The sequence below is a fragment of the Equus quagga genome, chromosome 3, assembly GCF_021613505.1.
Source record: "Equus quagga isolate Etosha38 chromosome 3, UCLA_HA_Equagga_1.0, whole genome shotgun sequence".
In the NCBI taxonomy this organism is placed as follows: Eukaryota; Metazoa; Chordata; class Mammalia; order Perissodactyla; family Equidae; genus Equus; species Equus quagga.
The window spans coordinates 148784468-148810319 of NC_060269.1; the positions used below are offsets into that span (position 1 = coordinate 148784468).

At 39.2% G+C, this 25852-nt stretch overlaps 1 protein-coding gene across 3 annotated transcripts in view; it reads right to left on the reverse strand.

Moving 5' to 3' along the window:
- Window positions 1–25852, reverse strand: part of STX18 (syntaxin 18) — a 127306-nt gene that overhangs the window by 90557 nt on the left and 10897 nt on the right. For 2 of the 3 annotated variants that reach the window (XM_046656616.1, XM_046656618.1), the window contains exon 2: window positions 23666–23762. The exons of the other annotated variant lie outside the window; for it this stretch is intronic. In XM_046656616.1, the coding sequence (XP_046512572.1) occupies window positions 23666–23762 (97 nt within the window). The remainder of the gene's footprint in view (window positions 1–23665; window positions 23763–25852) is intronic. 3 annotated transcript variants of the gene reach the window in all.

Here is a 25852-nt window from a genome sequence, read left to right on the forward strand (position 1 = left end):
GGAGCGCACAAAGTTAACCACTCAGCCATGGGGCCAGACCCCTATTATTATGTTTTTAATAACAGCCTTGAGATACAATTCATATAGCATACAATTCACCCAAAGTATGCTATTCAATGGTTTCTAGTATATTCACAAGTTGTGCAACCATCACCCCAATCAATTTCAGAACATGGTCATCACCCCCAAAACTCGTACCCATTAGCAGTCACCCCCCAATTACCCCCAACTCTTCCAGCCACAGGCAACCAATCTACTTTCTGTCTCCATGGATTTGCCTATTCTGGATGTTTCACATAAATGCAATCATACAATATGTGGCCCTCTGTGACTGGCTTCTTTCACTTAGCCTGTTTGCAAGGTTCATCCAGTTGCAGCAAGTATCAGTACTTCATTTCTTTTTATTGCCAAATAATATCTATTGGATATTATTATCCAATAATATCTATTGGATAAATAATATGGATATACTACATTTTATTTATCCATTCATCAGTTGATGGACATTTGGATTATTTCTTTTTTTTTTTTTTTGAGGAAGATTAGCCCTGAGCTAACATTGCCGCCAATCCTCCTCTTTTTGCCGAGGAAGACTGGCCCTGAGCTAACATCTGTGCCCATCTTCCTCTACTTTATATGTGGGACGCCTACCACAGCATGGCTTGCCAAGTGGTGCCATGTCCGCACCTGGGATCCGAACCGGCAAACCCAGGACGCTGAAGCGGAATGAGTGAACTTAACCGTTATGCCACCGGGCCAGCCCCTATTTCTCTTTTTGATCATTATAATAATGCTGCTATGAACAACTGTGCACAGGTAGTTTTTTATATCATTAAACATCCACTTACCACATGACCTGGCAATCCCACTCCCGGGTATTTGCCCTAGAGAGACGAAAATTTACGCTCACACAAAAACCTGTCCACAAATATTTGTAGCAGCTCTACTCATAATTGCCCCAAACTGGGAACAGGTAGTGGACGACTGCAGCACCTCACACGCCAGACGACTGCTCAGCAATAGAGAAAGGAGGGGGCTGCTGACACGTGTCTCCAACGGATCTCAAAGGCATTATGCTGACCAAAAGAAGCCAATTACAAAAGGCTACGTACTACATGATTCTACTTACAAACACTCTCAGAAAACAAAATCATAGCAAGGAAGAACAGACTGTGGGGATGAGGGCGAGCAGGTGTGGCTACAAAGCATTAACATGAGGGAAATATTTTTGGGGTGACGAAACTGTTCTGTACCCTGCTTGTGAAATGGTTATATCAAAAGAGAATAGATACACAGATATACACACTCATATATACACATATAATATCAAAATTCATAGAACTGTACAGCAGAAGGGTCAATTTTACTATACGTTAATTTTTAAATAAAACTAAAATTAAGAAATAAAGAGGCTAACTAGAAAGATACACACTGACTCTCCTAGCACTTTACATTCCAGCCTGGAAAGCAAGCTTCCTGTATCTGCCACACGCTTATCATCCATCAGCCACTGTGCCAGAGGGCTGATCTCAGAACAAATGACTGTGGCCATCCTAACACAGATGTAAAAGGTATTCTGAGTCCAAATATAGGGCGTTTTTTAATTTAAATACTAGCTGGCCTCCCGTGACTGCTTAGGAGAATTATGAATCATAATTAAATAAATAGGTCACAGCTGACACTCCCCACAGAGCACAGGACGTAGAAATGCCCAGGTGAAAAGCACCTGCTTTTAGGATTTTCAACTTGGGGCTCATATGCCAAACACAGTTGTTTTGTTTTTCGTTTTTGTCTGTTTGTGGTGTCTTAGTAAGTCTGCCAGGTGGGCCTCTCCAGATTCCCCACTGAAGCTGCTCTGAAAGAAACAGCCCATCTCTTTGGACTGTCCCTTCTTGCCTCTCATGTATGCTATGTAGCCTATACTTTAGATCATCCCAAACAAAACTTTCAAATTTGGTGACAACTCAGGGTTTTTTTGTGTTGCAGTCAGAAACACAAAGCAATATCACTAATTATGTAGACTGTATATAGGGAGTTTATTCCTTTGAAGCAAAGACTGGGCCTAGAATTTAAGAAGACCAGGGGTAGTAGATTCCAAAATGTCAGGAACATCCTGAAGTCAACAAAAAGGAGCTGGTTTATAACAAAAACTAAACTGAGCTTGGAGTCAAAAGACCCCAATTTGAATGGTCATGGCTCTGCTTACAATCTAGATTCTAGACAGATAATAGACAATAAATAAAATAAAAAAGTTTAAAATAACATATAACAAAAAACAATAAGCAATCTGTTACTAAAGTATGTCGGATGGCGATAAGAGTCATGGAGGAAAGAAGAAGTCGTACAGCGAGAGAAGGGAAAGCTGTTGGGGGAGAGGTGAGCTGTGATTTTCAATGGGTAGTCAGGGCGGCGGCACTGAGATGACATAGGCGGATGTGTCTGCACGCGAGGAGGCACGAGTTAGCCAGGCGGACATCTGGGAGAAGGCGTTCCAAGCAGAGGGAACAAGTCCAAAGCCCTAAGACAGGAGCACACCCAGCATGCGTGTGCAAAGCAAGGAGACCAGGTGTCTACTAGACCTCCAAGCAGAGATGTCAGGCAAGTAGTCAAACACAGAGTTTGAAAGAGAAGTCTGAGCTGGAAATAAAAATTGGGGAGTTACTGGAATTCAAATAGAGTTGTGGGAATGGAGGAGATCACCATTCATCATTCTTTGAACAAATATTTAACGAGTGCCTGTGTGTCAACTATGTGCCAAGGAGAGGAGAGAGAGAGAGAGGTGGGGGAATTCAGCCTCACAAAATGCTCTGCAGTTTATCTGTGGTTTCACCAGAGCAATGGGGGAGGCCAGCGGGAAAGAAACAGAGATAATCCCCAGTCCTGGTTTTTAAAAACATTAATCAAAGGAAGTTAAAAAAAAAAGACTTAGTGTCAAATGTAGGTAATGTTAAAGCTGATTCTTAGTCTAGGTGATAACTGCAGGACCGTGCTCAATGTCTCAGATCCTCACTGTCAAGTCACCACTAACATCTTTTCATCAGTTTCTTCATTGAGAAATCCATGAATGTGAGTCAGAAGATGAATCAGAGGTACCCTGCTTTCTGACAGTTTCAAAGAGGAATTTTTCTTCCCCAGCCCATGTTAATGCAGATGCTGGCAGCTTCTTGTGCCAGCAATGCCTGACGAAGGCCATTAGAAGGGAGTGTTATGCTCCACAGAGTTATTCTTAAAAATGGATGTTTCATCCCTGATACATGAGTTGAATGTAAATCTCAAAAGAAATCTTAGAGAAGACAGCATAATTTTGATGCAATCCTAGTAGCAATTTATTAATAGGTTTTGCTTCAGAAGTTTTAAAAGTTTGGAACATACGTTGTTTAGGTATCCAAGAGAGCCTACAAATGTCCGTTTGAAGCTATGTGGTAGGCGAATCAATAGTCCCTCTAAACCCAGATAATGGGATATCTGTACATTAGGTCAGCTACGTGCTGAAAATCTTAAATATGGGACTGAATTGTGTACCAGTAACCAAACAACACTTACAATTAGTTCATGCATACCCTTAGATTAGTCAAGGTTCTCTCGAACAGAAACCAATTCTAGGTAGCTTTCCAAAAGAGGAGGGTGTGGGATTGAATGGATACTAAGGTTATCCAACATACATGAAAGACAGATTAAAATTCAGGGCTTATCAACCTAAGCCTTACTGACATTTTGAGCCAGATAACTCTTTGTCGTAGGGGAAGTACTGGGGGAGGGGCAGGTACCTGTACTGCAGAATGTTCAGCAGCATCCCTGGACTCTAGCCCTAGGATGCCAGTAGCAGCCCCTCAGCTGTGACAACCAAAAATATCTCCAGACGTTGCCAAGGTCCTCTGAAGGGAAAATTGCCCAGGTGAGAACCACTGGTTTAATGATCAAAACATGCGAAGAGCAAAGACACAGCTGGGCCTCTGAAACAACTGGAAGCAGATATTTAAAACTACTCTAGAACGCCTTTGATTTCTAATTCCTTTTTTCTCTGCATTTTAGCTTTAATTTTCTCATTGCAGCTCAGCAATGAGACCTGGCCACCAACAGCACCTGAGTTTTGTTTGTTAAAAGCCAGGTCTCTGGACAATGAATGACTTTTTTTCCTAATTCCAATTTTTAAAAAATCCTAGGGAAGGATTCTGATTCGCCTCATTTGAGTCTGGTACATACCCTTGGTCCCTGACCTGGAGTCGCTAAGACGTTGCAAGGGAACACAGCAGCTTCTGCTGAAACTACCCATTTGAAGTCAGAGGCAAGATCAGTTCCCAAAAGGAGGAAGGTGCTGTTGTCGATAGAAGGATGGTGTGGGGACAAAAAAATAATAGGTATCCACAACCATTTATTACTGAATAATAAGCATAACATACAGCAAATAGCCAAGATATTAATAGTTCTTCATAACATTGAAGTGAATTTGCTTTTTCACATTTGAGGCATGTTTCTGACTTGGTATTCGGGGAAGCATTTGAGTCCACTGGGAGACCATTATTAATTCTTGGATAAGTGAGCAAGCAGAGTACATGATATCCATGCTTGGCTGTTTTGTCACTGAGGTATTTTAGAGTGAATTTCTGAATGACACATTTAAGTAATCCACAGATGAAATTTGGTAAGATTACTATTGCTGTAATATTACTGCCCACAGTCAGACATGACAAAGGACTGACAGTTGGTATGCTCTGTGGGCTACTAACAAAATATACTTATAACATGTGACTCTGTCTAAGTCAACGGAAGACCATAATTGAACAACCATTGCCCAATTTGTGGACTAACAGAAAACCAAATGTTTGCCTTGAAACTTTCCAATTGAGTTCAAGAATAAAATCCAGGAATATGATAATATACACATCAAATGGACATGAATGAATTCAATTCAGAATTTAACAAAGGGAGCAGTCTAAGTTAAAAATTTTTAAGACTTTCCCAAACACTAAGAGGAGATAGGAGACAGGAAATCCTTCCCGGGTTCTCTCATTAGCAAATCCCAGAAATTATGTTCTATATTAATTAAAGAAGCACCTGTACCTTGAGAGTGGCAATCAGAAAGAGGGCGGGCTCCGGCCTGGATCTCAAATCTCAGCTTTGCCTTAGGCAAGCCAGAGCTCATCAGGGGTTTCCCACTCATCTGTGATCTCCATTCAAATAGGCTCAAACACGTGATTACAGCCTTGTTCCAGAAGAAGCACCCCTTTATCAGGCCAGGAGCCAATCACAATCAAAGGAAGGACAGAGAAAAAGGTTTGAAGCAGTACAGGAAAGTGTGGGGGATTTCAATGAGTCAGGTTCGTGGGAGTCAGGTCTAATGGTCATGGTCCTGTCTGTTCTTTTTTTGGAACTTTTTGTACTATAGTTGGTTTTAGGGGCTACATTCCCTAATAAGCAACACACAGGATTAGTAACATATTCAAAGTCCATCAGTGGATTACTTAAATGTGGCAACTTGAAAATCTCTAAAATCCCAATGTTAGTAAATATCACATTCCTACATTTTAAATAGACACCCGACAAAAAGGAATAACTAACGAGATTCTTAATCTTCTGATGGGGAAAAAGTAACCCAGCACTCATATCTTCACTGCTAAGCCAGAGGTCTGGGATGTCTCCTTGCTAATGCAGAAATAACGTGCTAGTTGGCTGCAATTAGACAACCATAAATTTCTCTTTTCTTCTATAAGACTGATGTTCAATCACTGCTTTTATAATCGACACTATTTCTTTCCATTTCAACTGGAGGGCAGGAATGTGATACAGACATTGAGGCCCTGGGGGAACACCATGCAAATATGTAAGAGTCAATGCTAGAGGCAGAACTGAGAGAGCCCACCTTCCACAGAGGGAGAGAATCCAGGCTAAAGAAGGCATGATGATCAACCCTCAGACTTCAAAATCCAGGAGACCGGGACCTGTACATTAAGATAGCACCTTGAAAGTTTTCAGTAACTGTTTATTGAGTGATTATTTCTGTAAGGAATCTCTATGAATCAGGAAGACTTGCAGACATACAAATCAGAGAAATGTTTCTCAGTCTTCTCACTGCAGATGGGGAAAAGCAGTTGCATAAACACTAGTGTAAGTTAAGCAATTAATTTGTCAAGCACACAATAGATAACGCAGCTTCGATGGAAAACAGATTTCATGAATAAAATTCATTCTATCATTGTTCTCACTTAAAAAAATTTGGAGTGAGAAATAAACATGAAATTATTTCTTTCAGCTAGTTGGCTGTGGCATACAGCTGACAGAGAAAGAGCCTAAATGGTATTTAGATCTGATTTCTATTAAGGATCCTTCACTCCTGCCTTTCAATACTAAGAACATTGAATGGATGATCCACTTGGCTTCCATTTTGCAACACATCCATTTATTTAATCTTAAGCCCTAATGACTTGGCTTCTTTCTTATTTTTTTCTTTTCTTTTTTTGTTTCTGTTTTTAATTTTTATTTTAAAGATTTTATTTTTTTTCTTTTTCTCCCCAAAGGCCGCCAGTACATAGTTGTATATTCTTAGTTGTGGGTCCTTCTAGCTGTGGCATGTGGGACGCCACCTCAGCATGGCTCGATGAGCAGTGCCATGCCCAGGATTCGAACTGACAAAACACTGGGCCGCGTGCAGCAGAACGCTCGAACTTAACCACTTGGCCATGGGACTGGCTCCTGTTTTTAATTTTTTAAATTTTTAAAAATTGTGTGAGGAAGATTTGCCCTGAGCTAACATCTGTGCCAGTCTTCCTCTACTTTGTATGGGGGATGCCTCCACAGCATGGCTGATGAGTGGAGTAGGTCTATGCCTGGGATTGGAACCGGGACCCAGGGCGACCGCAGCAGAGCACGCAGAACTTTAACCATGCAGAACTTTAACCACGCAGCCACGGAGCCAGCCCATTGGCTTCTTTCTTAATTCTTCACTGAAACTATTCTCCACACGGTAAACAATTAACCTGGTTAAACCTCCTGGTCTTTCCTCTGTTGCATGATACTTAACCAATTATTTAATCAAAATTCTCCCTTCCTTGGGATCCATGGTATTCTGCTCTGTATCCTTTACTCTCTGAGGGCACACCCCAGGAACTGTCCTTAGCTCCTGGATCAAGGAGCTCCTCTTTCTACCTTTCTCCTCTAAACTTGACCTGTGGAATCCATATACATCCACGAGGCAGAGTATGCAGGAAATACTGGATAAGTGTTGCTGAGTGAATGCATTGTTGCCTAGGTTTGCTCTTTTCCCATACTCAATGTTCTGTATTTACCTCCTCCACTAAGCATTCTCACACTGGCCTCACTCCACTTTAGGCACCCCAGCAACTCCTTAGTGTTATCTACTATTTTTATTGTTATTGTTACAGACAATCAGGTATATTTATATCTGTTTATTTATGGATGCCTATCTTTATGGCCCAGTAACCTTATGTGGTCTATGTTAATAAAAGCTAATATTTATTGAGCATTTACTATAAGCCAGACACTACTCTAAGTGTATATATTAACAACCCTATGAGGCAGGCACTATTATAATTACCATTTCACGGATGAGAAAACTGATGTACACAGAAGTAATGTGCCTGGATTGCACAGCTAGAAATTGCCAAACCTGGGGCTTGAAACCTAGGCAGACTGGATTCCAGCATCTCTGTTCTTTAACCACCACACTGTATAGCCTTTACGTTAGCCCATTGTTTTCTTTTAGATTATACACTCATCAAAGGCAAGCATATTTTCCTCCCAACTATTTTTCCAGTGCCTAATAGACTGCTCTGAAAAAGTAAGGGTATATTATCTACACCAGTTAAGATTTATACTTTGATTGCATTTCTTTTACTTCTTTCAACTTGGTTCATTGTATTTATTCAGCATATGTTTTTTGCATTTCTACTATGACCAGGCACTGTGGATTGAAAATTGAACAGGACATGGCCAGTGCCCTTAAGAAACAAAAGTAGGAAAGACAGTCAACAGTTGCAGTATAGTTCAATAAGTGATATAACAGACACAATTATAGGCTGCATCATTTCAATCAATGAACAAACCAATACAATTTTCTGTGTGTCTAGAATTTATTAAAAAAAATAAAACTTATATTTTCAAAGAATGCTGATGTACCAGAAAGAATAGAGGGTTCAGAGCGACAAAACCCTGATCCGAATTCTTGTGCTGCTACTTTCGGGTTTGTGACTCAGTCAAGTCAACTAGGGTTCTCTGAAGCCCATGTCTCTCACTCTTATCTCTAAAACAGGGAGCCCTTCCTAAAAAGATTGTGAGAATGAGGTGAAAATGACTAGCAAACTGAACCGCTTTAAAGAAATACTAGCTATTATTCACATACCTAGACCTCACGCGAGTCCCATAACAACATGGCTCAAAAGATCAAACCAGTCTATATCAATAGATCAGAAAACAATGTCCTCAACTATAAAAAACATAACTTCTCCAAGGGCATGTTCAATTAAGTGCAAATAGCAGACAGGTACGTTAAAAGAAAAAAAGATACAGCTTGGAGCAATAAGGTTTCTGAAGAGTGGATGATTTTTTAAAAATGGCTGAAAGGAGAATGGTGGAGGGTATTCAGGGGCAGGACACCATCATGGCTAGTCATTGGTGAGGCAAATAAGATCTACATGATGAAATGGCACAAAAGGAAATGGAAGGAAGGCCTAGCATCGGGTTAGGAGGGGCTTCGATGATCTGAGAAGAATACGGAGATGGTGACAGAGCCAAGGAGAATGGGAGGAAAGTAGGGCAGATTCAACATTAGTCAACACTGACTAACGCTGCATTCATCATTCAGTCAACAAGGAGTGACTGCCTGCCACAAGCCAGGCATTGTGTTTGATGCTGGAATACAATGGGAGAACAGAACACACATTCAGTCTTTGATCCGAAGGAGCTTAGAGTCCAGTGGTAGTGGCATAAACAGGTTAATAAACATATGTAAAAATCCAAACCATGCTAAGTGAGATGAAGGAGGTAGCTTCAGTGGCCCACACATTATGTAATAAAAGCAGGAGCTAGGAGGGAGTGCTGGGCTATGAAACTGCGTGGAGAAAGAATCAAGAACATTTTAAATGGATTCAATAAGGGAGAGAATGAGAGAGGATCGAAAGGGTCTCTCAAATTGTAGTCGGGAAGACTAATCTTTCACCTTCTCTGTGAAGATCCTAAAATGCATGGGGACAGGAAGGAGGTAAAGATATCATATTGTCCTAATGTTCCTGAGCAAATGTCTCATAGAAACATTAAGCATAAGGTATTTGTAACCCTCTTTAAGTTTCACTTTCTCCATGTAATTCTCAGAAAGTACACTCGTGCAACCAAATAAAACTACTTTTCTCCCCTATGACAGGATCCTTAAAACTTCCCAAGGATGGTGAGACCTAAATGAACACAACTTTTAAAAAATAAGATAGCATACTGGGAATGGTCATAAAGTTTCTAGAAAAATTCATGGTCTAATATGCAATGATTACATCCAATAAATACCTCAAAACATTTGTTTCCAATGCTAATTGGAATGTGAATGACTTGAATACTAAATAATGCGGGGAAAAAAAAGCTTTGAGTATTCCATAAGCATTCTAAAAACTGTGGTCATCTTTTGTTTGTTTTTTGTTTTCAGAAATACTTTAACTGCCAAGATTCCTAGTTACAATTTAAATATTTTGAACTGTCCGTGGCAGTTCATGGTAAGTCTCACTCAAAGATTCATCAAATCATAAACTGACTTTATTAAGAGAAACGATTTTAAGTGGATTTTGAATACTATACACTGTATCTTACAATGGATACCAGCCTGAGGAGCAAACGAAATAAAAATGCATAAAGAGAAAAAAAAAACTGTAAGACATAGTTGATAAAAGAGAGAAAGACAGATTTGTTTTAGCAGTCTACATGTACTTTTAAAAACATCTTATTAAGTGTACAAAGTGACCGAAAATTACCTTAACTATAGTTTTCTAAGTTTAAGAGGAAAATAAATTATTTTTTCTAGCACATAAAAAAGAGTTACGGTCAGCAGTAACATTTTAAAGGCTACTGTTAAAAAATACTACTCACGGGTATAATCCCCTCCCCCACCCCATGCAGTTTTTCCTCCAGTACAAATTATTGATTTGTAGACAAAAGTATTCAGAAAACAAACATCTGATTATAGCATAAGCCATGGGCTGATACAAAAGCCTTTGTGATGAGAAAAGGCAATATGTCAAGTCTAAGAAGGTAAAAACCAAGTAGCAAAAATGAATCCTTTAAGAACTATCAAACCAAACAAAAAATAAAATTAGATATAAATTCAAGTTTTAGACTGTGGTCAATTGAGGTCTAGACAAAACCCCATGTTTGTTCACTGCCTAGTCTCCAGTCTGCTCCAAGTTTGAAAAGGTAATTGAACACAGTCTGTAATTACTGGATTAGACACAGATGGGCTCTGGACATTTCAGGGGGAAAAAGCACTGTTTTGATTCATTTTATGATTGCCTGTAAGGTCAGACTTTTCAAAATGCACTTTCATCTGTTAAATGCTTTCTCAAATTCCCTGGGGTCTATCTTCAATAACTGTGATGTTTTAAGCAATTCGGGCCTATCAGATCCTGTCTTTGAATGTAACTAGCTGCCCATTTTCTAGTATTATAAATGTGCATGTAGGTTAATTGCTACATCTCGTACATATTTTCTGAAGTTGCAGTTTTGGGTGAAAAACCTGAAAAATTGTGCCCCTTTTCCAACAGGAATTGGTCGTATTGACAAAGATTTTCACATAAGGAAAAAACTGAACTATTTAATAACAAATGATTTACTGCTATCTAAAGGCCATGAAAACTATTTTCTAACCTACTCAAGTGAAAAACAGAAACAAGGAAATATAGCAACATTCTGGACAAAGTTGCAAGCAAAGTATGTTCAGATTTCTTGTGACTAAATAATTTATAAAACATGATAACACATACTTGACTAAAACCCGATGCATTCTTATTTAATAACTATAAATGACTTGGAATTACGTTGTCTGTGCTAACACAAAAAAGAAAAACTATTTCTTAATCTAAAAAAGGAAAACCCTTAATGATAGCATTCTGTATCACTTAAAATACTAGTGATGTCACTATATAGCAATATATCATAAACTCATATTGGAAATATCTAACTTGGAGAATTCGGTATTTAGTCCCTTCAGCGTAGTACATATATTTCCAAATATCTCTTATTAAAACAATTCAATCAATAAAGCTGGACACAAAATTTTTAATTACAAAAATTTGTGGCATACTCAACAGCTCCGGTTAAAATGCCACAGAAAGTCTTCTTTGCTTAGTATACTTAAGCAGAGAAAGTGGATTCTCAGGCTAAGGACCTGGTCAAAGGAGCCCCCAATCATTCAACAGCTCCCCAGAGAAGAGACGTGGAAGTCCAAAGGCTGTTCTGTACCAGCAGCGCAAGGCTCATCAGTACCCTCTTCACCTCATTCCCACCTTTCATAACGTCACAGCACGGCATTAGACTCTCCTTTCTTTTTTTTTAAATCTCCTTTCCAATTACAGCTTCATTTTCTATTCCCAAAATTCACGTCCCTTAACTACTGTGATCCTGATAGAATACAAACACCCAACACCAAAAGAAAAAAAAAAGAAAGACAATGTAGAATAAGGAATAATTTCAAAAGATTTTTATATGTTTTAGGAAGTGGGTTTTGTGTGCGTTTTTTTTTTAACACATATGGAAAAGGGGAATTTAGTCACATAATAAAACCTAAGTTGATATTGTTCACGAAATTACACATATAAATAGGAAGTCCTCATAGAAAAACATTTAGAGCCATGTTCAAGAAAATTTAACAATTTTACTGACACTCTACAAGATACATAAATGTGATCTACTTGTAACCTCCTCTTGTCACAAAACCAAGGAGTTTCTAAACCACACAGATAATCTTGTGCTTTTAAAAACACACTAATTTGAATAAAGAGAAAATTTTGCAGAGATAAATGTTTATATCCCTATTTTCATGAACACCGCTATCATCATTTATTTATAAGTTCTCCTGTAAAATGTTGTGGCAAATATAATAATCTCACATGTACTAAGGAAGCAGTTTTTAAAATTAAACCTATTATATATTTGTTATATCTTTATGCAAAATGAACAGCTGCCTTTATTTTATACTTCTCATATAAATGGATTCTCTTATAACAATTTGCTAAACATAAGATATATCTGTATTAAGTGACTAGAAGCTCAGAGTACCATGTAAATACTGTAGAAAATTATTAACAATTTTCAACCTTGCTCTCCACAGAGCTCATACACAGAAGCAAGATAATATCAGAATAAGGCATTTGTACAGAAAACCATGACAGAACTTTGGCCTTGTTACTGTGCTGTTTTATGCTTTCTTCATCAGGGTGTATATAAATAGAGTAACAAGCCAACCGAAATGGTAAAACTGCCAAGAAAGGAAGTTTCCTTAGGTAAATCTATTTGCAAATTTAAACATGAGTTTCACAAGACTGGTTACCAAAAATTGTACCTTAATGTCAATTACGGATACACAACAACTACTTAAGAGAGCATAAGGGTTTTCTAAAAAAGATATACACGCTATAAATTAATTCCGTTCTTACTCCCTTCCTTCCTCCCTCCCTCTTTCTTCCTTAATTTCCTTAATTTCATTTCCAAAGTCACAGAAAACATATTTTAAAAGATTATAATGCATTTGATATACATGATTCTGCATCAACCCCAGTGTAGCCTCGCTCTAGCTCACAAGCATCTGCACTCACACACACGTGCACTTTACTTTTTAACATTAATGCTTTAAATAAATTATGAGCTTAAAATCATGAAACTGACTATAAGAAACAAAAGAAAGCCTGGAAAGATTTCTCCTTAGGCTTTCTCAAAAAAGGCCTTTTCCTTTTTAAACAATTTACATGATGTTTTATGGTCCTTTTAGAAGAGAATTATAGTAAATGTCACTCCAAGTGGGTTGTGTGAACCCACAAACCACTCCTCATAAAAACTGTTATAATTTTCCAGGACAGGGACAATAAAATATCATACATAAGCCAAAGCTAACTCATGGTGTGACCACAGTAACAAACACATTATTTTCATGAAAATTAAGCACGATAAAGTCAACAGAGATGACAAAGAGAAAACTTCTCACAGGTTTTCCTCACTCTACGTAGCACTTACACTTACACAAGCAATTACAGAATTTTCCTCCATTTTCTAAGTGGCTTGAAATACAGGTGTTAATCTAGTACCAAGTTTTTATATGTAGTTCATCCATTTTCAATAAGAGATTAAAAAAATAACTTCAACTGTAGCTCAAAGAATATTTTAAATAAGCCAATCATTCTACCTAAAATTATTAACATTTTTCTTTCTAATCAAACGTTAAGCTTTATGGAAAGTTCTAATGAAATTTTCAGGAGATGCATTTCCCATTTCAGACCACTAGGGACCAATGAGTGTCTTCCATTCCCAAATCAGTAACTTTTTTATTAATGGTTAACAGAACGAACATGCTGCAAACACTAGCAGTGCACTCCCATCTCCTTAACAGAACCAAATTCATTATCTGTGAAACAGCTGAGAAGATTCAAACACCATACAGAAAAAAGGGACAATCAAATGAAATTTTTAAAAGATGAAATGGTCTAATTCTTTAATCATCATCCCTCTGAAAAACTTCCCACTTTCCCTTTCCCCTTGGTAGTTATTAAACATTAAAACTGAAGAACAAGACTAAAACCATGCTTTCCTGAGTTGGGGGCGGGAGAAACTGCAATACTACACTGACACAGAAAAGAAGGCCTGCCTAATACAATTCACTGTAGCTGATCACAGCAGCTTATTGCTAACTCAGGCGTAATGCTGAAACTAGGACTGGTGAGCCGAGCCAAAATCTCTATAAAGGAATATCATTTACACAGAGTTATCTTACGATGCAGTAATATAATGGTAAAATGAAACAGCATTTCCTACTGAAATCTGTTATTATTAAGTCTAGTTAGAGAGAACTCTCTATTTAATATGTACTTATTAATTATTAATACATATAATGTACATATTTAAAATATTTACAACACTCCTTTATAGCAAACATTGGAAGAGAATTGGAATGAAATACAAAGCCCCCAAAATAAGCTGACTGATAGAAACCTTAACAGATATATTTTACTGCTTTTCAGATTCTTAAGCTAAAATGGATGGCTCTTTCTGGAGTAACAAATTATGCTAAACCTATATAGTATTTTTGCACAAAGCTCAGTGTTCCCAACTCTTTCCAAAAGGGTTTTGCTAATTAGCATCTCAAATTTCTTGAAGAATATGACAGTGATTTGATTAAATCTGCTAAGACATTGTACACAGAAATTTGCTCTCCTTCCTTCCACACACACACACAATAAAATAGTAAGAACAATTCTAAAACAGTGAGCTAGGGAATAAGAGTTGAACACCTGAAATGTATATGCATCAAATCCTTTCATATAAAAATGTACTTTTTTACATGAAAAAATATTTTTTTAAACACATGGAATTTATTTTTATTTTATTTTTTTTTGAGGAAGATTAGCCCTGAGCTAACTGCTGCCAATCCTCCTCTTTTTTCTGAGGAAGACTGGCCCTGAGCTAACATCCGTGCCCATCCTCCTCTACTTTATATGTGGGACCCCTACCACAGCATGGCTTGCCAAGCAGTGCCACGTCCGCACCCGTAATCCGAACAGGCGAACCCCGGCCGCCAAAGAGGAACATGCACATTTAACTGCTGTGCCACTGGGCCAGCCCCTGAAAAAAAAATTTTGATTCTAAATCACACTTTAAGAAATAGGACACTTAAAAACTATTTTTACTATTAGACATAAAAAACAAAGTCACTTTTAAATAGTGTGCTACTAAAAATGAATTCATTATTCTTGAGGTTAAATAAAGTTTTGTATGACAAAATCTGTCATTATATTTGTTCAGACAGTCTAGCGGCCTTTGTTTGTGTTTATTGGAAACGCCTTCCATATACTTAGGCCCCAAATCAGAGCTTCCCAAATGGAATCTGCAGAGAAAAAGACACTGATTCCAAAAAGAAGACTGTGCAAACAATACATAGTTCCAAGATAAATAAATCTATCCAAACTAACTAAACTGCTCTTCCAGGTTAATCAGACTCCTGCCTAGTGAAATACATCTTTCAGAAAACTTCAGATGTCCACGTGTCAGACTTAAAATTAAAATGATCTTCAGAATTTAAAATATTTCATCAGCCCAAACACAACAATGAACAATTTATCTAGTCTTGCAAATAGATTTGAAGATGGAAAGTATTTTCACCTCCTCCTACAAAATCCAACCCGACTTCTCCGTTCACCGAAGGCCACCCACCCACCCAACCCACCCCTCCACCCCACCCCATCCCACCCCACTGCCCTTACTGCACTCGGTGCTATTTGCCTAATATGGTAAAATCCTTGCAAGTAAAAAGAAGAATTTACTGAATCTCTTTTTGCTCCACAGCCTGGCTCCCTTTGGTCCCCTCACTGACATTTCCTTGGCCCCACAGCATGGAAGTACAGGCCGATCTGCATGGCTGCTACACAGACAGATCAAGAAACCTTTACAATTGACCACAAAAACACAATACCACAATGTAGGTCAACTGGTGCACTCAAATGCCAACGTGAAACTTATATGGAAGTAAACTACAGACATAAATCTGAACGGGTAGAATTCCACCCAATGATCCTAAAATTATTTCAAGGAATCAATCTCCAAGAATGCATCATGAAATCAGAAGAGCCCAGTTAAGCTTTAAGAGGGGGGAAGAAAGAAGAAGAAAATGAAAGACTTTAGGAGAGGCAGCAAAGGTTTCACTGATCATTATATCATTGAGAGGGCTCAAACTACAGATGAAGTTCGAATACAGAAGATTGTAGAAAGGGCATTTAAAATTATTAACTGATCAAAAATTTGTAGTTGTCATTAAAAAAAAATACAACTTAGCAATTCAGTTCAGAAAGAAGAATATCCCCAGGAACATACACATCTGTTTAATATTACAAGCCAACTGTCAACATCCTAAGTGAAGTTTTAATTTAATATTTTTTCTTTCTTGATGTTTTACCTTTAATCAATGCCTCATGAGAGTATCAGCTTTCTATAAGAAACTGTTAAATATAAAGAAATGTTATTGTAGCATGTTTATAAAATCATAGTTCGAGAACTTTTTATTTTTCCAAAGCCTGACCACAACTTAATTATCTGCAGGACATTCCAGACTCACAATTGCAAGCTCCAGTTCCCAAGCAATTTTAAACAATATCTACTGTACAGGACAGAGGGTACACAACAGACCGCAACATGGTTATATTTCCAAAAGTCAGCATTAGGCCCTTTAGACATGGTTTTTATTTTCATTAAACAGTATTTGTTTCCTCACTAATCATTAAATGGTTTTCATCACTATCGCCTGTTTTCCTTTCACATGTCAGTTGTTAGCATCAGTGTTTGTGTTCATAATAAATAAAAAAGTGACCCACCCAATTATTTAAAAATGAACACTCATGATGAGTGTTAGAGATTCCGCAACATACTCATACCCTGAATACTGTTCTATTTTAATCTAAATTCTAAAATACTTTAATGGAGTAACAGACTCTATACAATGCTCCTTTAAATCAGATTTAAGCTTCGTGCCTGCTTATGTTATTGTGGGCACATAGATCTAATCAGTGGTTCAAGACATTTACTTGGGAAAATGGAAGAGGAAGAAGAAAAGACAGCAAGTTCATATTTCTCACCATAATGGAAAGGAGTTGAAAATATTGCCAATTCCTACAGACAGATAAGAAAAGTAGCCTGATTAAAAGTAAGACACCAGAAACTGACCAAAATGCAGGGGAGCAACTGACTGGGCATTCCAGAACTTTAGAAATGATTCTGGGGAAGGAAATTTTAAAAAAAGAAAGAAAGAAGAGAAAACTGTATGCTATGAGGTATCAGGAACAATTTAAAAATATGTGAAGTGTGGAAAAAATAAAGAAAACTGCATCAAAGCCAGAGGTAAAATTAATAGCCAGTAGAAAAAAATAATCCAGTAAATAATCTGGAAAACCTTCAAGAAGTCAGACACTTGTACTGTTGCATTGGAACCACCAGAGTATTCAGAAGAGTAAATTATTTAAGTCCAAGTAAACTCATTTTGGATTTCAGATTAATTGGTCAGTGGTACATGAGCTCAGAGAGAAAGACAGATGCACAAATGCAGGACCCCCACAGGCAATTATTGATTTCTCTATTTATCAAACACTTTATAGCAATTCCTATGTGCCAAGCACTTTCAAAGTGTTTTACTCATCTAATGCTCCAAAATTAGGTACTACTTTATTCCCATTATACAGACCAGGGAATGAGGCTCAGTAACCTGCCCACAAGTCACACACCAGTAAGTAGCAGAGCCCAGAGTCCATGCTCTTAACCACCATGCCATAAACCATCCCAGGGGACACTACCGTTACCAAGGTAAGAAGAGGTCAGTTATCTGGAAGGACTCATATGCCTAACTTCTCCACAGCCCCCTTCTCTGACTCATCCTCTGCCAGCCTCTCAAATGTTGCCTCTCCCCAGGAATTACTCCAAGGTCCTCTTATTTGAAATTCCCCTTGGGCAACCTCGCTCCTTCCTCAAGGCTTCACCCTCCATTTACACTCTGATGTCTCCCCTCTACATCTCAGGCTTAGGAACCTTTCCTGAGGTCCATTTCCGTATTTACAACTGTCTGATAAACATGTGACCCCTGGGTTTCAGCAGGCACCTCAAATAACTACAAAACTGAACCCATCTTGACCACCCAGTCACCCACAATGGAAACCTTGAAGTCATCTAGACCACTGATTTTCATCTCCTACATCTAACAAGTCCCAAATCCTGTCCAATATATCTTGAATCTGTCCTCTGTTGCTATAGTCACTGGCTTAGCTCAGGCCTTCAATGCGTCTTGATTAGACTTGATTACTGCAACAGCTCAACTGGTCCGCCTCCTTACCTCCACCAAATCTACCACTGGTGAGGAGAAGGATCTTTCTAAAATCCACACCTGATCCTGTCAGTCCCCTGCTGAAGACTTTGTTTGGTTCACCACAGCCTTGGGGGTAACACCCTTCCTTTCCTATTCCAGGGAAATCCCTTGTACCCTTCAAAACTCAGCTCAAAACTCACCTCTCCTGTGAAGCTCTCCTCCTTTAGCCCCTCCTACCTCTGTGTCCATATATATTTTGATAACAGCACTTACTACAACATGCTTTAATTACTTGCCTGTTAGTCTGTCTTTTCACTAGACTATGTGTTTCTCCTAGCCAGGGACTGTCTCACTCATGTTTGTATGCCCAATACCTAGCTGCATGCCTGGCATACACTGGACGCTCAATTAATAGTGAGTGAGTAAGTGAATAAAGAATTCATTTTCAGAGACACCCTCGGTTCAAAGCAGTATCAATAATCTGTCTAAGGGAGAGTGAGAGGGCACAACCTTGAGTGCAATGTACATCTATTGTTCGCCACCCACATCCATTGTTCTCCTTCTTCTGAGAATAGCTCCCCAAATTTCCTTTGGAAATCATTCTTGCCCGATTCTCTGCCATGTGCATGGGTGGAAGTACCACTGCTCCAGCTGCAGAGCTGGTCCTAAGTAGACCCACCTAAGCAGTACATCCTTTCCCTCTGGAGACAGGGGTAGATTTAAGGCTAGGCATATGACTCAATTGGAGCCAATGAGAATGATGAAACCCCAAGATTCTAGTGAGTCCTACGAGGAAAGAACCTCTCTCTTCAGTGAGATCTACAAGTGCTGCGGCTTTTGAGCTTCCATGAAGCCAGAGCACAGAGGTGCCTAAGGGAGATGCTAATACCGTGAAGCACGACAGAGGGAGTGGGAAAAGCCGGGCCTTTGCTGACGCTATTTTGTCCCCTGGGTCTAGCCATGCCGGAAGTTAAGTCTTACCACTAGACTTTTCAGTGATATAAATCAATAAATTCCTCTGATCATTTAAGCTAATTTGCATTGGGTTCTCTGTAACTTGTAACCATAAGACTCTTGATACAGCAAGTTAGTGTTTGTGGGAATAAAATCAAGCTAGACATTTGACGAAATGCACAGAAAAAGAAAACAAAGAAAGGAGAGGGGGAGCGTGGACCGCAAGTTAAATCTGATAGGCTTGGAAACAAGAAACGTCAAGAGGATACTCCAAAACACAAATAAGGGAATAAGACTCAAGATGCCTTCCATTCCAGACAGCATTAATCAGGCCCTTACAGGGGTATCCTGCAGTACATTTATGAAAAGAATAAAGTTTTATGAAGAGCTAGAAAAAGAAATTAAAAAATAACGAATGTTTGTTTTTGAAAAGGCCTTTATGAGAAAAAGAAAAGGCTTTGAGACAACTTAATCTGAAGAAAGCAAGTCCTAGAGGCAAATTAAGTTGTTGAAGGGTTCTTTATAAGCAGGTGACTAAAGAGCTGCTCTCCAATTTCACAGGGAGGAGAATTAGAGGAAACTGACTCACATTTCAGCGAGAAGCTGAGGACGGCAAGAGGAAGAAGCACTTGACGGAGAACTGTTAATGACGGAAAAAAGCTAAATGAAAAACTGGATTTTTATCACTTTTAAAAGATGGAAAACTCACCTATGTTGATTAGTTTAGTTTGAGGTCAAACTAGTAAACAAATATTTGAGCATGTCTCCTACTTATTTATTCACACACCATGTACTGAATCTCTACTATGGGCCAGGCGCAGTGCCAGGAACTGGTACAAAGATGATTAAGATGTGGGGACTGCTCTTTGTAAAGGCTGCGGCACTAGCCACAAGAGCCGCCGAGAGGAATACAAAGAAGCAGCAAATCAGAGCCCTCCCTTCTGTTTTCCAGCCCGCATGCCCAAAGGTAAACGATATAGTTTGGGAGACAGCACAACAGCACTTGGAAAGTTAAGCAACCATGCCATCATTAAATAACAACACGAAACAACAATGCAAAGGCTGTCACAAGCCACACGTTAAGTTCCTTGCTTAAGGAGTAATACAAGCAGCAAATGCTTTGAATCCAACAGGAGACTAGTGTAGGATAGAATGGGTAGAATTTGAGTAAGTGAAGGAGAGAGCCATTCAGGCAAAAGATACAGCAGGAGCCAAATAAGGAGACAAGAAAGCAAAGGAGGCTGTGAATAGAGTAGCTTGGTTAAAGCTGTTGGGATGATGGGAGGAAGAGTAGGGTGTAAAACTGGAAAAGTGGATAGGCCTAGCTTTATAAAGACCTTTGAATACCGGCCAGATAACTAAGAATTTGTCTTATGGGGGATGAACAGTAACTGAACGCTTTTGAGCAAAGTAACATTTGAAAGCAGCATTTTCTGCACAGTGGCTTGGCTCAGAGGCAGAGGGCTCAGTGTTGCTGCATCAGCTCAGGCTTAAGAAAGTGAGCTTCTGAACCCACCTGGTCGCAGTGGGATGAATGAGAAAGAGAGGAAGCACAAGGCATTTATTCACTTAACTCACCTGGCAAATACGTGTTGAACTCTGCACTGTGCTCTGTGCTGTAGCGAGCAGTGGGACACAGTCCCTGACCTCTTGGGCCTGAGAATTAACTGAAGAGGGGAGGCCAGGAAAAGGGGGACTGAGACAACTGCAAACATGGTGGTCACTGCAGAGAAGCATCTGGTAGGCTCTAATTCCTGGAAATGTATTTACACAAGCTAGAACATGACAAAATGTCAAAACATGTAAACAGAAACAGCAATCCTCCCAAAATATCACCTCATGTGTATCATGGGAGATACTGATTTTCACTGCCAGTTGAGTCACGGAAAAGCATAGAAGCAAATATGCCTATAATGACTGAACGGTACCAAGTAAATAGAAAAAAGACCTTTAAAAAAGAGAGAAGGAAGGTCTGTTTTAGGACCGAAATGTTTCCAGATTTCATCCTTTGACATAACTGAGATATATTCCCAGATTTCCCACTTACCCACAGATAGGTATTTAGAAGCTTTCAGAAAATTCATCACCTCTCCTTGATATCTCTTTTTTTTCTTCCTTCCCTTAATTTAATTTTGATTTAACTTCCTCTTGTCACTGCTTGCTTACAAATCACGGCCTCTATGTCTGGAGTCAATTAGGGCTATCAAGTACCCCACCATGCCTTCATCTGGGGACCCATTTATATATATTTTCTTATTTCAAGAGGTAGAGCTAAAAGCCTGTAACTCCAAAAGTTTCCAATCAACCATCACATTCTATTCTTTGGAAAAGTATGCTTCTCTCCACAGTTCAGAAGATGACATCCAACTACCTATTTTGCAAGAATATTTCCTTTCCACCTGCATAAAGATGAATTGTGCTTTGGGAATTCATTTGCAAAAATTGAGTTGAGTGTGTGTAATACATGCTTAATAGCGATAACATTAAAAAATCTTTCTACCATTTAAAATTAAACATAATTTCCTTATTACTTTAATGGAATCCCTTGGAGTTGAAGTATTTAACTAGTCCCTTTCACATCAAGTATTCATTATATAATTCCCTTTTAATATTAGGTATGTTAGGTATATAAACTGTCCACTGACGGAATAAAAACACACATTTCCACTGAAACAAAAACAGGAGAAGGACAAGGCAACTTAATTCAGAATCTGATAATGGGTTACAGATTCCCTTCCAGTTCAGACTTACAGTCAAAATGCCACAAGAGCCACTTACCACCTCCAACCTTTCAGGTCATATCTGCAAGAAAAGTATGAACTGTCACATCACTAGGAGTCTAAAACTCTCGACTTTTCCCTACTGCAATTTCGAGCTAGAAAAGAGAGAGAGAAATATATCTCCTATAAAAACCATCTTAAAGAAAAAGGCAGAGATGAATTATCCAAAGTTCTGCCAGGAGGAGGAATTGCCTTTGGCACTGTCTTCCAGGGTCACTCCTGCACGGGGCTGCAGTGCCAGCCTGTCTATTAGCACCCAGACCTACGGGTACCTCGCTGGAGCCAGCCGATCGGCTAAACCCATCCAGAGCCCCGGGACGCTTGACGCACACAGGGAAAAATTCTACGGATGCGGCAGACACCTAACCAGAGTCACCGACTGTGCATGCAAAGCCTCTGCCCAGTTCTCAAACCAACCCCTCTCTCTTCCAGCCCTGTTATCTCCTGCTGGAGCTTCCCATTGACTGAACTAATCAGAAGCCGGAAAGCAAGGAAACCCAACCACGCGCTCCATAAAGATCAGCCTCCTAGGGCCAAAGCAGGTGGAAAGAGTAGAAAGTAGATCCGGAAGGGCCAAGGGATAACATATGGCACATCCCATTACCTACTTCTCACACTCCTTTCACTTCAACTGACCTTTTCTCAGCAGATTGTACCAGCCTGTGCTTTCCCACCCTTGGAGCCTTTGTCATGTATTCCTGTCCTGCTTCTCTTCTCTCCATTTCCACGTGTAGAAAATCTGTAAGGCCCACCTAAATGTCACCTATTCCATGAAGTCTTCCCTCAACCTCATCCAGAAGTAATCTCGTTGTCCTCTGATTTCTCAAAGTTCCTCTTTTGAAGACTTCCATAAGCACTTACGAGTATGTCATACACTTATATTTATCATTACCAAAGTATTTTTATGTATGTGTTTACTTGTTTACTGTAAGTTTCCCATTAGACTATAAATTCCATGAAAACAGAGATTTTGTCTGTGTTGCCTTTGCTCTCTCCTCAGGGCCAAACACAGTACATAGCCTACAGCTGATGCTCAATAAATATTTATTGAATGAATGAATGAATGAATGACTCCCACTTCTAGAATGTAAGCATATTGATGGCCAGAAGAAAATCTCATCTTTCTATCCCAAAGAGCAATCAAAGTGTCTTCCTTACTCCTAGGTAGATACTCAATAAATATAAGCTGACAATAAAGTCACCGCCATTTGATAAGTATCTACAATGTACCAGATACAACGCTGGCAGCGTTACGTATAGTGTCTCATTCAGTCCTCACAACACCCCTAAAAGGCAGTGAGGCAGAAGTGCCTTCAGGATAGAGGCCCTCATTCCCCCAGCTTCCAGGAGAGCTGCCTGCTGATGGCTCACAGCTGAGTCCATCTCAAGCCACTGCTATCAGCAGAAAGAAGCGGCCTCACCGGAAGTTATGGCCCTTCCCTGGGCGAAGCCCACATGCAGTGGTTTTAAAAGCCTGGCCCCTTGCCTCACCTGGCAATTCTGAAAAGTCATCTCAGCTCCAGAGTTCTCCATGAGACTGACTGTTGAATGAACAAATAAAATAACAAACTAGTGCCCCCAAAACAGAAAAGAGAATTATACTTTTTCAAATGTATAATTTGGGTCTCCTTCCTTCTCAATAACTTTACTAACTAAAACCACAAACCTTTTTCCTTTTTCCCCAAAAGCATACCTCAACACTATCTATAAGAAATGTACGGTCACTAGGTAATTGTTGATTTTTTAAAAAGTTTGGTATGGAGGCAGCTGTATTTCCCCAGAGCTAGTCAGGCACTTTCAAATATATATGATTTGTGTACCAAAATACACTCCTAAAGACAGCAGATGATATACGACAACACACCAAGGAGGAAATCACCAGAGATCTGACCTGTGGAATGCCAAGTGGAGCGCAGCTCCAAAGTCCTGCGACAGCACTCGCCACGTGCACAGCCGTGCATTCGGAGCCTGGAGAGGCAGCAGGCAACCTGGGGAACACGGCGTGCATGTTCATCATTATTACATCGTCCTGGGCAGGTCACGTAACCTTCTGAACCTCAGCTTCTTTATGAGTAAAGGAATCTTACTTGCAAGGATAGTCAACTAAATTATAAAGCTTTTATTTTAGCAGTGCCAGATAGACTAGGTGCTCAACAAGTGGTAGCTATTATTACAGTTTATTATTTTTAGAATGACAACCAGAGAGCTAAGACATCAATGCAACATTTGTGGATGATTTTCTTGTATAGGTTAAGAAAGTCTGAATTGAAAACCCAGCTGAGTTACAGGAAAATTACTCCCTTTACAAAAGCTTTTACCCCAGACTTCCTTTAAATAGGGGCCCCCTCCATTGTGCATTTAATATATAATTAGATACTGCTTACTTATGACATTTTTCTAATCAAAAGATATTAATTCTTTTCCACTTCCTACTACCGCAATTAAAAACTCATCTGCCAGGAGTTTTTCTTGTTCTGTTTTGCTTTTCATCTCAAAAGTAATATGTGCTCATTAAAGAAATTCAGAACGATAGAAGCAGGAAAAGGAATCATCCATAGTCCTAGCCCCTAAAAATGGCCATTGTTAACATTTTTGGTGTATTCCCTTCTAATCATCAGTATTTCCATGCCTAGAGTTTTTTGATTTTGTACACACAGTTTTAATTGTATCTGGTTTTGGTAGTAACTTTTTCAACCCAATCTGAGAAGCAATTCTTCTCAGGTCATGACATACTCTTCAGTGCCAAATTTACCTCACAGTTTCCCTGTACTTGGGAATAATGCTATAGTGTCACTGTGTGAAGTACTTGTGATAGCTGCCATCACTATCCTCAAAATCATCACTGTAACTATTAAGACTACTGCTGCTAATTTTTAAACTCAGAAAGACCTCCCACTTCTAGAAGATAGGTCAATATTCATTTTCATTTTCTTCAGTTTTGCTTTCACAATGAAATCTTTAGTCCATCTAAAAATTTATTTCAATGTGTGTACACTGAGATAGGGACCTAAAAAAAAACCTTTTTTTCCCCCTAATGCTAACCAATTATCCCCAAATCATTACTGAATAAACCTTTTTCTTACTGATTTACACTGCCTCCCTTATCAAGACAAAAGTTACACACACACCTGGCCTAATAGGCTTCACTGATTGACCCACAAATGCATATTTAAAATATTTCAATATCAGGTAAGGCTAATATTCTCACCCAACACACACCCCCTTCCATTCTTCTTCGAAAACTAATTAGCTATTCCCATCCCTTTTTTTCTAGATGAATTTCAGAACTACTTTCACGTTCCTCTCAAAAAAGTTCTGTGGAATTCTGATTAAAGCTGCAAATTTCTTTATGAATAACTGATGTCTTGAGAGCTTGTCTGGAGGTTCTAGCAGGGGGAGCAGCTACTCGCATAACCCCTGAGCGAAGAACAGTCCTGCCCCATGGGAGAAGGTCGTCCTCTTCTACCGAGCGTGCAGCTTACAGAGGCATGCACCCGTGAGGGAGGAACGGGACGCTGGCCTGGCCAGCCGGATCAGCCGAATCAACCCTGGCGATCAATGGCGTGACAGCTGTTGCGGCCAGATTGCCCTCACATCCCAACTCACGTCTTTACACACTTTTCTTCCCTTCCAGGTACACAATATGTGTTTCTATTTATTCAAGTCTTCTATATCTCTCTACGAAATTTTGAAGTTTTCTTCAAATGGGACATGCACATTTCTTTTTAAGGTTATTTCTAGAAATGATTTTTGTTACTATTGTAAATGTTTTCATTAGATTTTAAGTGGTCATTAATTAGATAGAAGATGGCCACCGATTTTTGTACAGTATCTTGTACAAAAGCTCTGGAGGCCTTCTATAACCAGGCCATGAAGTACCTCCCCACGTGGATTTCACACTGCTCACAGAGGCACCTGCTCAGCCAGTTTCCTCACTGCCATTGAAATACATGCCGTTCTGCTGGCCACCTCTCCAACTTTACTAGCTCTTCAAGGCTCTGCTCCACATACAAGCGTTCCTGACTAGTCTGCCCCTAATTATCATCCCCTTTTCTACACTCCTCCAGCACTGATAATA